This window comes from Hemicordylus capensis, chromosome 1, assembly GCF_027244095.1.
Source record: "Hemicordylus capensis ecotype Gifberg chromosome 1, rHemCap1.1.pri, whole genome shotgun sequence".
Lineage (NCBI taxonomy): Eukaryota > Metazoa > Chordata > Lepidosauria > Squamata > Cordylidae > Hemicordylus > Hemicordylus capensis.
Window position 1 is genome coordinate 38,334,512 of NC_069657.1, and position 12,549 is coordinate 38,347,060.

The following is a 12,549-nucleotide window of genomic DNA, read 5'->3' on the forward strand; positions in this document are numbered from 1 at the left end:
CAGTTGGTCAAGCCATACAGGTGCAGATGGTCAATAAAGTTGCTGGCTGGGTGTTGGCTGAGCAGAAATGCTGCTCAGAAATGAGGAGGAAGGCAGGTCGGTAGATGTTGCTGAGCCGGCAGTGGTGGAGGGCTCAAGGGGCAGCAAAGGAAACCAGGCAGTGCATCCTCTGTGTCCATCGTCTTCTCTAGCACCATGCCACTGCAACCACCACCTGCCACCAAGTGAGTGAGGAAGCCGGGTGGGCTCCTCCACACAGACTGGGGAAGCCTGGGACTCAACCGCTGGGTGCAACATGTGGCCATTTCCTCTTTGGCATGTGCGGTCACATACCCATTGTTCGGGTTAGTAGACAACTCTGTGCCTAAAGCCCAATGAGAAATCTTATTTCCTATGAGGAAAATTAACTTCAGCCCTCTCTTTATTCCTTACTTTTAGCCTCCGAGTATCAGTTGTAGGGGAGTAACAGCAGGAGAGAGGGCATGCCCTCAACTCCTGCCTATGGCTTCCAGCGGCATCTGGTGGGCCACTGTGTGGAACAGGGTGCTGGACTAGATGGGCCTTGGGTCCAGTCCAGTCCAGCAGGGCTGCTCGTATGTTCTTATGTTAACAAAAGGCCAGTCTGGAAGAGAGAAAATGTTGGTAAAATCTGGGACGTGTGAATGTGCACTCCCAGTGGGCATGGCATCTGAACCCATCCAAGTCTGGTTCCCATGCCATATTATCAACATTTGCTTGACATTCTCCACCCAGCTTTAGCCCTACATCCCACCCCACCCCCAGTTCCAGACTGGTTGGTCATGAAAACCAACCCTATATTTCCCGAAAAACTATTCCTTACATTTTACAACCCATGGTTCAGATATGTTGTACTCTGCCTCTCACTCTTTTCATTTCTATGAAACTAAGATACAGGACTGCAGGACCACACCTGACTCCAGGGCCAATGAAAGCCCTTAAGAGGCCGCCAGTGGCTCTAACTATACCCTCTAACTATTTCTAACTATAACCTGGCCTGGGTGGGTGGGGGGGGGGCACTTGAAGGCTATCCATGGATTACAATAATTGTTTTCAGCTGCCATAATTGCAATCATTTCTGGATAGTTGCAATTATGGCTTAGGTCCAGGGTACTTAAGAGAACACCTTCTTTATCATGGACCCTGTCGCCTACTAAGATCGTCTGGAAAGGTCCAGTTACAGTTGCCAACAGCTCATTTGGTGGCAACTTGGGTCTTCTCTGTGACTGCCCTGTGGCTTTGAAATAAGCTCTCTGTCAAAATAAGAGCATCTCCATCTCTGTTTGCTTTTAGGGAGATCCTTAAGACACACCTGCTTTTAACTGAAATTAATTTTAAACTGTTTGTTTTTATCCCTTGAAATTGTTTCAACTTTTTATTCTAGGAAATTGTTTTAACTATTTTTACTCTGTTTTATATTTGTTGAGTTTTAAATTGTGTACACCGCCTAGAGATACACATATCAGGCGGTATATAAATATGATAAATAACAATAATAAATAAATTATATCTGTGGCTGGCACAAACAGGACATTAATTTTTAAAAACATATTATCATAATGCATCGTTTGAAAAGTTTGATTGAATGTCTGAACTAGCCATTATAATACAGCAATTTTCATCCGAGCTGGAATTTTCTACTGTTATCACTCTGGGAGAGCAGGCAAAGCCAAGACTGCTGCCAGGTGAGACTTACCATGCTCTGGAGAAATGTGCAAGTGCTTGAAGAGATGTTGCTCTGTGCCATTCCAAACATACTAGTTTGATACCTCACTTTTCCAAATGGTACACTGCTGTTGAGAAGCATGCATGCTATGTGACTGCATGACTCATGACTGTGTGGAATCCCAAGTATTTACACTACATATTTATCAGCTGAATGAGATGTATCTGAGTGTACACATCTCTAAATTAAAATCATAAGCTGTGGGTGGAAGAATGAGCCAATGTTTCCTTTTCCTGCATGCTGTGTTGATCTACTCAATAGCCTGTTGTATCCAGGTATCTGAAGCAGGAGCCAAATGTAATGGTTTCATTACAAACTGCATGTTTAATGCCCTTAAGAACATTTAAGTTCACAGTGGATCTGGTTGTACGTGTCATAGAACAGCTGCCACACAAAACATATCCAGCAACATTTCTTGTACGCATGTATGTATATATGATTTTATTTTATTTTTTTATTTGGTGCTTACCTCTCAGTAAAAACTCCCAGAGCAGCTTGCACCATTGTTTAAAACAGCTATACATACACAAGCTGTACATACAAAAAAAAGAACAGCATAATATAGTTCCACAAAACAACAAATTAAATTTCCTGAGCCATATGAGATTAAAATACAATCAAGCAAAAAGGCCTTCATCAACTGGCCCAAAAGAAATATGGTTGGACCTGCTGTCAAGTGACCCCTTCTGGAATTGCCATAGTGCCATGACTGAAAAGGATTTTTCTCTGGTCACCATCACCTGGAGGTTTTTCACACATGGCTCTGTGCCTCGGGGTATCTGAAGAGCGATTCTGCTTCGCAGCAGATTTGAGGCATTTCAGTTTGAGGGATTAGACGGACCATTCGCATAGCCATCAGCACCTCCATCAACACCTTCGGAGAAAGCAGAAGCCCCTGAGTTGTTTTTCCAAAAGCTGCTGGAAATAGAGGATTTTTTTTACCCTGACATAACTTGAACTAAGCCAGAATTCACAGCCTCCATTCGGGGAGAATCAAAGTCCTGTCTTTGATTCCTGGTCCCTGATAGTTTGCAGGGAGGTTGGATTAAATCGAGTGAATATGTGGACTGGCACACTCCAATCAGGATTGGATGGGGTGGGGGGGAGCCCTGTCTGTAAAACCTCCTGCTTCATTTCCAAAGACGGGGGCATTTTTGGCCTCAGGAGAATGAACTTAATATTTACACCAGACATTCCTAAAACCAGAATACCCACCCAACAGCCAGGATGCTTGCTTTATTTACTATTAGAAGAGGATTGTAATTGTGTCTAGTGTAGTGTGTATTGCTGAAACACACCTTTGCATTTTCCTTGTATGTGCCTGCACATGCTTGCAGTGACATGACATGACATTAGAAGCCTACACAGACTGGGATAAAATCCTCAGAGCTGGGAATTTGGCAATACTAATAGAGAGGAGTGTTATGCTCAAGTAATTTTGGGTTTAGTTCATAAAACTTTTGCATAACTTGAATTTGTGAAACAACGTTCTTTTGAAACTAGTTTCTGAAATTTGGTTGCATCTGAAATCTAGTCTCTGGTTGCATACCTGGGACTCCTCACAGATAGAGTAGGGGTTTTGTTCCACCTCTGCCCCCGGCTGTCATTACAGATGTCATGTCAAGACATCTACTATACCTCTGGGAGTGGGAGGTGCCACCACTGAACTTAGTGGAACTTCTTGCTTCCCAAGTAAATATGTGCAGGGAACTGCACTGCGACCCTGTGTACGTTTACTTAAAGGAAACGTATACAGGGGTTGCACTGCAATCCTGCGCACACGCTGAGCAAGTCTCTCTCGCCCCATTTCAGCCTCGTGGCTTAGCAGCAATACCCCGCGTCCCCGCCCCACCCCGCCCCCTCATGGCACACACCACAAGCACGACCTGGCTGGAACTACAGCGAAGGCGAGGCGTGAGCTAGGAACTGTCCGTCACGTGACACTGAGCGAACTGACGCATAGATGCGTCACCGCGAGGGGGAAGAAAACACCCGTTCAATTGTATCCCCCGCTCAAACAACGCTGCTCCTATGCTAGTCCGTTGCAGAGTCAGCGCCCTTTCTGGTCAGGTGACTATAGCGTGGGTCACATGATGCAGAGGGGAGCCTGAGAAGCGTGTGTGCTTGCAGCGCCGGGATTCTTCGGCTGCAGAAGCCGGTATGACCCTGGAGGAGGCGGCTTTATCTCATGGTCCTGCTACAGCCGCCAGCTTGCTCTTTGTTTTCTCGCGTCGCGGCTGCTTCTTCTCCTCGGACAAGGATGTTGCGGCTGTGGGGTTTGGCGCTGCTGGGCTGGAGTGCGGCGTTGGTCGCAGCCGCTGCTCCTCGGAACGGGACTTACTGGCTGGACGACGCGGTCGGGCTGGCTCGCGAATTCGACGGCATCGGGGCGGTCAGCGGCGGCGGGGTGGGTGAGACCGGCGGAGTTGGGGCCGGGGAGCGAGTGGGCTGGGGCACCTGAGAGCCATGAGCCGTGGGCTGTGCGCTCTCATTCACCCTGTGTGTCCCTCTCTAACCCTTTGAGGGTCTCTGTGTTGTGGGTGTGTACAGGGGTCTGGGCACACCCAGGTACCTGTTTTTGTCTGGGTGACTGTGAACGGGTTCGTTTTGAAATCGCACCTTGGTGCAGACCCCCTGCAATGCAGGAAGTATACTACTGCAGGTAAAGTGTGCCATCGAGTTGGTGTCGACCCCTGATTCAAACAGGCAAGCTCTGGCTTGCTAGTCAAGTCATTTCCCGGCTGCACCATGCAAGTGCGTTGAACGTCATGAACGAACTCTACACATGTATTGATCGCCAGATAAAAGAGTTGTTTGTGCTGTGCAAGAACTTCAACAGATGAAACGTTTTCAGTGCCTTTCCTGTTGAATGTTTTCCTGGGATTTTTACGCACAGCAGGCTTCAAGTTTACTGGGAGACTTTGCTGCAAACTCGAAATTGTCCCAAAAAACTGATGCGAATAGTGGATTTTTTTTTTTTAAAAAAACCAGATATAAATCGTACTGTACTCGAATGTGCTGTGAAAAACCTGAATTGTGTGTGAACTGCTCCCAGATAACTCGCAGGGACTTTGGAGTAAATCTGTGAATGTACTCCCTCCATTCTGGAGGTGATGCAAATGAAGGGCTTTTAAAGTCCTGTGTGAAAAACTTCCTGGTTAGGGAAACTTCCTGGCCTCCCAACTGGTTTGTGCACATCCCTAGAGCTGGGTACAGGTGGGGTTGTGTATGGGTGACTGAAGTGCAGTGGTGGGCAAGCGCATGGGGCTGTTGGTGTGAGGGGCAGGCTCAGAACAGTGAGGAGTGCAAGTGATAAGTAAAATTAAGTATATATATTTGGGCAGGTGTGAGGGCAAAATTGAAGGGGAAGATTTGAAATCAAATGTGGTACTTTCGACTTTTTGAAAATGTAGCTTATTCAACATACTACAGTATAAACATATACAAGTGGCAATTCATTCCCTCTTTCTCTCTCTCTCTCTGTCTTTTTCCTTCCAGGCTACCTCCCGGCTTCTAGTGAATTACCCAGAACCTTATCGCTCTCAGATTTTAGATTACCTCTTTAAGGTAGTAATGACTTGGTTGTTCCAATAAGTTCTAACATGAAGACATTTCTTTGAATAGGCCTCTACTTGATTTTGCTTTGTGTGCTGGCATTTATTTCCTCAACAGCCTTATGTTTTTATAAAAAGTGCATGCAATTCTAGACATGACTTGCAACATAATTCTATGGTTGTATTGACATTAGTTAATGTTTATTTTATACAGCTAGCAAATGAGATTTGTCTGAGATCTGTACTGACTTGCTGATTAGCACTGAAAACGTTGCTTAGAAAAAGCATGCATCAAGGCAAGATATGTTGCTCTGTGTCTTGCAAGCATGACTGCACAATATAACTGTTCAGTGTGATAAAAGAAATTGCATAGTGTTTATTTCAGAGAAGAAACTTGCCTTTTGCCTGTAGTGAGTAGCAACAGAATGATCTATCCTCCCAAGGCCTCAAGATAGTGCTATAGTTCACCTTCTGGTCTGGGGAAGAACAGTGTCATGATATTAGAGCTGCTTGCCACATAAGCGCAGGGAGAGGCTCTGTGTGCAGCAAGTATATTACCATGGTGTTCTCTCCCTTATCGGAATCATCACTGGGATTTTGCTACATCTGTCTTTGTGGTCCCTTATGGCAGTGGTTATATGTGGTACTTTCAGACTGAAAGGGAAAACACTGTGCTATAACTGCAGCTGTATTTAAAGAGTGGGAAGAAACTACTGAAACAGCCACTAGATATTTTGCAGGCCTTGAGAGAAGTGGAAAGGGCATCATTATGTTGCATGTACTTCCCACTTGTTCTCCCCACTGAGAAGTTCAAGGAGTGTGTTATCTTCCCAATTCTGGGTTCATCTGGAGGAGAGATCATTGGAGGCTTAATATTTGGTTTATTTAAAAATAGACAAGCTGAGCAGTCGATGGAGTTCATGTAGCAGAGCACTCCTGTAAGTCACCGGTAGGTTACAAGAGTGCCTAGAGAGCAACCCTGCACTGCAAGATGCTTCAGTTCCCTGCTCTGCTTCTGCATTCCGCTCTCCTCAAAACTCAGTCTAGTTCTCTCTGTCTCATTCAGAAGCTGGTTGAAACTGCCTCTTTCTTCTCACTGACTGCACACACACGTGCGCGCACACACACACATCCCTGGCAGCAGGCTGGGAGTGGGGAAGATGATTACCTTTGCATCAGGTAAATGCAGTTTTATCAGGATATTATAGCTGTTTCCATTCAGGCTAGGGATGTGCAAACAGGTTCGACATTGAACTGGTTCAGTTCGACTGTTCGGGGTTGAACCGAACCACCCGCTGATTGGACTGATCACCCCCGCTGCCCCCCGGGGCTCACGAGTTTCCCCTCCGAGTTTTTTTTTAAACTTACCACCGCTGGGGGAATTGTCCAAGGTGTGGGGGGGTCTGCGGAGGTTCCCCCTCCCCCCGCAGGCCTCCCTTATTTCAGAAATTGGCCGCTCTTCAGCCAGTTTTCGGCCTTTCCCCTTTGGCATGGTGGCCATTTTGGAAGCCAGTGTGCCTGTAAAATAGGCCTCTGTGTGGCCTGGGTCATGCCAGGCCATGCAGAGGCCCATTGCGTAGGTGCGGCGGCCTCCAAAATGGCCACTGCGCCAAGGGGGAAAGGCCAAAAACCGGCTGAAGAGCGGCTGATTTCTGAAATAAGGGAGGCCTGTGGGGAGAGGGAACCTCTGTGGACCCCCCTCCACATCAGACATTAAAATTAAAAAAACAAACAACCTCACAAATCCCCCCACCCCACCAAACCCTGGGTGTGTGTGTGTGTGTTCGAGGGAGTGCCGGACTGAACTGACCCATTCCAGGTACAGTTTGGACTCAAACCGAACTGGTCCAGCCAATTCCATGCACACCCCTAATTCAGGGTACGCCATGGCCATTAATTCCCCCTTCAGAAATATCCCATAACATCCTGGGCTGTTGGCCAGCATTTTCCCAAAGAAAGGGATGGCCAAGTAGCCATTACCCAGCCTTTAACAATTCTTTCCCATGCCAAGATATTCTGTAAATACGTCTTAAAATCCCTTTCCTAATGCCAGTGTTGCTGGGCAACTAGTTGTGTTAGTGCTGTAGTACTGGTCTTCTGAGAACTGCTACTCGTGTATTGGCCAGCAATGCCTCCAAGGCTTTCCTGTGGAGGAAAAGCTTTGACTAGCCAGCTATCTTCCTGTAGCTTTCTCTTCTAGAGTTCCAGGGGGCAGAAGCATTTGGATTGGCTTCTCTAAGATGGTAGAATACACTATCACACCAAATCTGTTGTTTTCTCTGCTTTTTAGTTTCTCTCCTGTTTGGATTGATAAAGTGGTGCAGAAGAGAAGGCTGAAATATATAGAATGTTATATGGATTGATTTTCAGGTCTGACTCCTTTGTTATGGCAATGTGTCCACAACTGTGGAGGGAAAAGTGCAATACACCACATAACATGGTGTGTCTATGTACATGCTTTGTTTCTATGTAGACTTTGGCCCTGACTTTGTTTCTTTGCCTGGGAAAATACAATGAGCTCAATACACTTAAAAAAAAATAAATCCCCATCGTCATAATAAATACTGTGCCACTGTATTTGATAATTGGTTAGAAATTTTAGTCAGTTTCCATAGTCTTACCCATTGTGGGTTTCCTTTTTTTTTTTGTTTTAGCTGCAATTTTAAAATCTTGGATTGATGCCTTTCATTAAATTTTCTACAAAATTCTCATTTTTTAAAATGTTGAGTTCTCCATAGGCACTCAAATGTCCTAATATGTCCATTTCTTGTAGTATACAAATAGGCCTGTATATCTGATTTTTCTCTGAAATGTGCATTAGGATGATTTGGGGAACAACGTGCACAGTACAGTTGAGCTCCCTCCTTCCCATATTGCCAGTTTTTTCTATGAACTGTTGCCTGATCTAACCATATAAACCCAGCTTAGCATTTGGCTGAATATATTAATCTGCATGCTTCATATATTTTAAAAAGGATTGACTTGACTTTATTTACTTTAAATAATATTGGGAATTAATGAGTTGATGGCTAATGGAAGGAGATTTTACATATGAAGAAAATGGAAACTTGGAGGCAATTGCTTAAAAAAAAAATGCTAGACTACATGTACTGAGGAGAGCATGTGGCATGCTGATGACCTGTCAGGAATGAAAAAGTGCCTACTTATAAAGCTTCTCTACTTTTCTCTCTCCTCTCCAATACTTCTGGGCCCTCATGCCCTTGTTTTGTAATTGATTGTGCTTATTGCAAAAGGGAATAGATTTAGTGACTGCAGAGAAAAAGAAACAAAATTAATAGACAATGCTGTTGCTTTTACAAATCATAAGGGGAAAACATTATTGTTTTCAGCTGGAGAAATAATAGACGGTAGTGTATAAGAACTCATTTATGTGGATTTGATAATGAATCACTTTCTGTTTAAATGATGCACTGTGTTGTATTCATAACAGATATGTACTCTAGCAATTGTTTCTCTTTTTTCTTTGAAGCCAAATTTTGGAGCTGCTTTGCATATCCTCAAAGTAGAAATTGGTGGTGATGCACAGTCAACAGGTATGTATCATTGAGGGACTGGAGTTAATAATCAAGGCTTTTATCAATATAGGTGGCCCTTGTTATTCGTTGGGGTTCTGTTCTCACCTATAGGCATCAATACGGAAGCTGTAAATAACAAAATCTTGAGTCAGTGGGAATTGTGGTGTTAGGTTCCTAATCAGACAATTAAGGGCCAGAAAAAGCAAGGGGAAATTAAATAGATATAGATATATATAAATAACTTAAAAAGAGCCACAAAATGGCTCTCTGCGGGAAAATAGCATCTGGAAATGACACTGGAAGTCATTTCTGGCCACTCAAAACCATGGATAGATGAATTTCACCTGTTCTTCTACCTGTGGATAATGAATTTGACTCTGTGAGACCCAATCACGGATACATGAAACTGTAGATATGGAGACGGCGGATAACGAAGGCAACCTGAAATAGAAAATATAGGCTTTTGGTTCCAGACACTACCAACATGTTTACCTTAGCTCTGACTGATATGACGATACCCATTTCCCCACTAATCTCTATGAAATTTAATAGGTTGCTGTTGTGAGCATAATAGTGGCATAATGTGTCTCAAGGATTTCTGTAAGTTAAGGTGATGCAGTCTGCTGGAGTCGTCAGGTTTCTTCCTTTAAATTAATTCATTCAAATTGCTTGGAAATGGGAAAAGCTTTCACGCAAGGCATTTTATCTGTTTGTGTTAGGAAGTTTGAAGGACAGCTTAAGGATTCAGTCAAGTAAGCATTTTTCCCATCCTGCATGTTTTTGGGAATTGCTGCCAAGTGAGAATTGTTTTAATTTATGATGTGGGTATAATTATTTGCACACTTACTTAGAAGTAAGCATCATTGAACACACTGGGACTTACTTCTGAGTAAACTTACAAAGTGTTGTACTGTAAGTAGCTTAGGAGAACATTTCTTGAAAATAAGGTGGTTGTCTTTACTACAAGAGCCAGCATGGTGTAGTGGTTAGAGTGCTGGACTAAGACCAGGGAGACCCGAGTTCAAATCCCCGTTCAGCCATGATGCTTGCTGGGTGACTCTGGGCCAGTCACTTCTCTCTTAGCCTAACCTACTTCACAGGGTTGTTGTGAGGAGAAACCTAAATATGTAGTACACTTCTCTGGGCTCCTTGGAGGAAGAGCGGGATATAAAAAGTAAAATAATAAATAATAATAATACAAACATGATTACTTGGCTTTATTTTCCATTTGGTCAAATTAGCACTCGTTTCCAAGTAAGCCTTGCTTAGGATCTCAGTGTTATATGAGTAGGTAACACATGCTTTTAATTTGGTTTCTCTGAAGCACTAAGTGCTGTATCTGAAATATTCCAAGAATTCAATGGCAGCAGCTAATTTGCATTTAGGATATTGAGTATTTTTTTCAGTATTCTGTATTTTTCCCAGTTTCAAGTTTTGGTCATGTATTTACAGGTTTAGATTTATTTTTATATATACAGATTTTTTTTAAAAAAACAAAAAACAAAAACAAATTCTTGAATGCAGAGCTCAGTGTTAATCTGCGTTTGCCCTTGGTATTAACCAGTGGGCTGAAACCAACATAGTAATACTGTTGAACTTTCAGTTTCATTGTACATGTGTGTTTTTCAGAACTGCTGTAAGAAATGTTTTGGATTTAGATACAGTAGCTGGCATCCAGACTAATGGTGCATGTGTAAAAAAATAAATCACGTGCACAATAGGGAAGGGGTGGGTTTTTTGTTATCTCTCCTATGTAACCCACTGTGCCTCGTGGAAAGAAGGGAGATTGTGCTGAAAATGTCCTTCCCTTGTTGTGTGCAAAGAATGTGTTTTGGCATGCACAGTGTTAGTCTGGTGGTCAGCCAGATTGTAGCATGTTTTAATTTTACTGAGATATAGAGAGAATTTTGTTTTTTCCTCTCAGATGGGACAGAGCCATCTCACATGCACTATGAAGATGACGAAAATTATTTCCGTGGTTATGAATGGTGGCTGATGAAAGAAGCTAAAAAGAGGAACCCAAACATTAAATTGATCGGTAAGCACTATACACCTGTGAACATTCTGACCCTCTAATTTGAAAGTACTTGTGATTCATTTTTAACTAAGTGTGTTCCAATATTCATTGCCATGTGCAACATATAAAAAATAATGCCTCATAATGTGGTATAAATAGCTTACTTACTGTATGTGTACACACTCTTGTGACATTTGTGCTTATAATAAGCAAAACAAAATGGGTTGGTTGCTTTCATACTAGCAGTCTTTCCAGGACCGCCATTATTTATTCACTCTCCTTTTAAACAAGAATTCAAATGACTTTGAGTATCATCCAGGATAAGTTAGTCATGGCAAAGTCCTAATGAAAGGAAGTAACTTGCTTAGGGAGCAAGAGGTTGCTGGTTCGAATCCCTGCTAGTATGTTTCCCAGACTATGGGAAACACTTCAGCAGTGATATAGGAGATGGTGAAAGGCATCATCTCATACTGCGCAGGAGATGGCAATGGTAAACCCCTCCTGTATTCTACCAAAGACAACCACGGATCTGTGGTCGCCAGGAGTCGACACCAACTTGATGGCACAACTTTACCTTTGGGTTAGTTGTGACTAAATGTGTTTTCATTGATTTCATTGGTGCTTAGTCATGATTGCTGCCTGCTGTTGCAAATTTCTAATGTTCCAGTGTATTTTGGGTAGTTGCCCTATCTTTTGAGACCTCATTTGTGGTCCTTTCTTGCCATACAGTGCAATTGCTGTGTCATCCTGTCCAGTGTGTATTGGCAAATCATTTTTGAGGCTTATCAGGGTTATTGTTTTACTTTAGCCTTTACTTCAAAAGTCTTCTCCTTGGGGATGGGACCGTAGCTTAGTGGTAGAGCATCTGCTTTACATGCAGAAGGTCCCAGGTTCAATCCCTGGAATCTCTAGGTAGGGTTTGGAGAGTCTTCTGCCTGAAGCCTTAGAGAGTTGCTTCCAGTCAGTGCTGACAGTACTGAGCTAGATGGATCAATGGCCTGACTTGGTATAAGGGAGCTTCCTATGTCCCTGGTGGCTTCTGCCTAATTAATTGTTTCCTGTTTCCTCTTGAGCTGAGGCATTCCATAACTGGATAACTCCTGTTCCATGTTGGAGGGTGGGTAGTTTTAATTACTAGTTCACCCTTTACAGCCTGCAGTTGCTCATTCACTAATTTTTTATGAGTGCGGCTTCACAGTTTTGCGATTTCAGTAGTAAATAATAATATTAGAACATTAAAAGCAACCACTTTAGTGCAAAGGGGGCAAAAGTGTCTTTGTAGGTTGGGAGACTTGGTACTGATGGACTGAATTGTTGGGTAGACCCACTGTAGTTTGGAGTGAAGGCGGGGTTGGAGGAGGTAAGTCATTCTGAGCTGCAGCTTTTTTTGCTGACTGCCTAGAAGACCCCATTCATATGGGTGGTGTTAGTGCTCAAATAGGTTGTAGAAACTGAATTGTACCTGCCTGCCCATAGAAAGCGTTGAAGGGGTTGTTAGCACTTGGGGTTTCGATATCAGACTTTTCAAAGCAGGATTACTTATCTGGGAGGAGGAGCTGCCAGGCTTATCCATTGGGGAGTGTTTACACAATGGTTTTATTACGTATTTACCCAAACTGGATAGCTCTCAATTTAAGACAAGCCCCCTTACAAAGCAATGGTTAAATAGAGGTTACACCTGCATTTACTCAAAAGGAA

The 12,549-nt window shown here is 43.3% G+C and overlaps 1 protein-coding gene, 1 long non-coding RNA gene and 1 other non-coding gene across 4 annotated transcripts in view; 2 read left to right on the plus strand and 1 right to left on the minus strand.

Moving 5' to 3' along the window:
* Positions 1-2,170: 2,170 nt before the first annotated feature.
* LOC128340491 (uncharacterized) lies at positions 2,171-3,819 on the minus strand. The gene is made up of 2 exons (XR_008313751.1): positions 3,619-3,819; positions 2,171-2,618 (listed from the first exon to the last, which is right to left on the minus strand). It is a non-coding gene; the product is annotated as an uncharacterized LOC128340491 (long non-coding RNA).
* The window catches only part of GALC (galactosylceramidase), a 53,578-nt gene continuing 44,697 nt past the window's right edge, over positions 3,669-12,549 (plus strand). Inside the window, exons 1-4 of one of the 2 annotated variants that reach the window (XM_053285644.1) lie at positions 3,669-4,151; positions 5,243-5,311; positions 8,789-8,852; positions 10,759-10,872. In XM_053285644.1, coding sequence (XP_053141619.1) covers positions 3,933-4,151; positions 5,243-5,311; positions 8,789-8,852; positions 10,759-10,872 — 466 coding nt within the window. In that variant the 5' untranslated portion in view covers positions 3,669-3,932. The remainder of the gene's footprint in view (positions 4,152-5,242; positions 5,312-8,788; positions 8,853-10,758; positions 10,873-12,549) is intronic. The other variant, XM_053285643.1, reaches the window with a different exon arrangement.
* TRNAV-UAC (transfer RNA valine (anticodon UAC)) lies at positions 11,685-11,762 on the plus strand. Its single transcript has one exon. It is a non-coding gene; the product is annotated as a tRNA-Val (tRNA).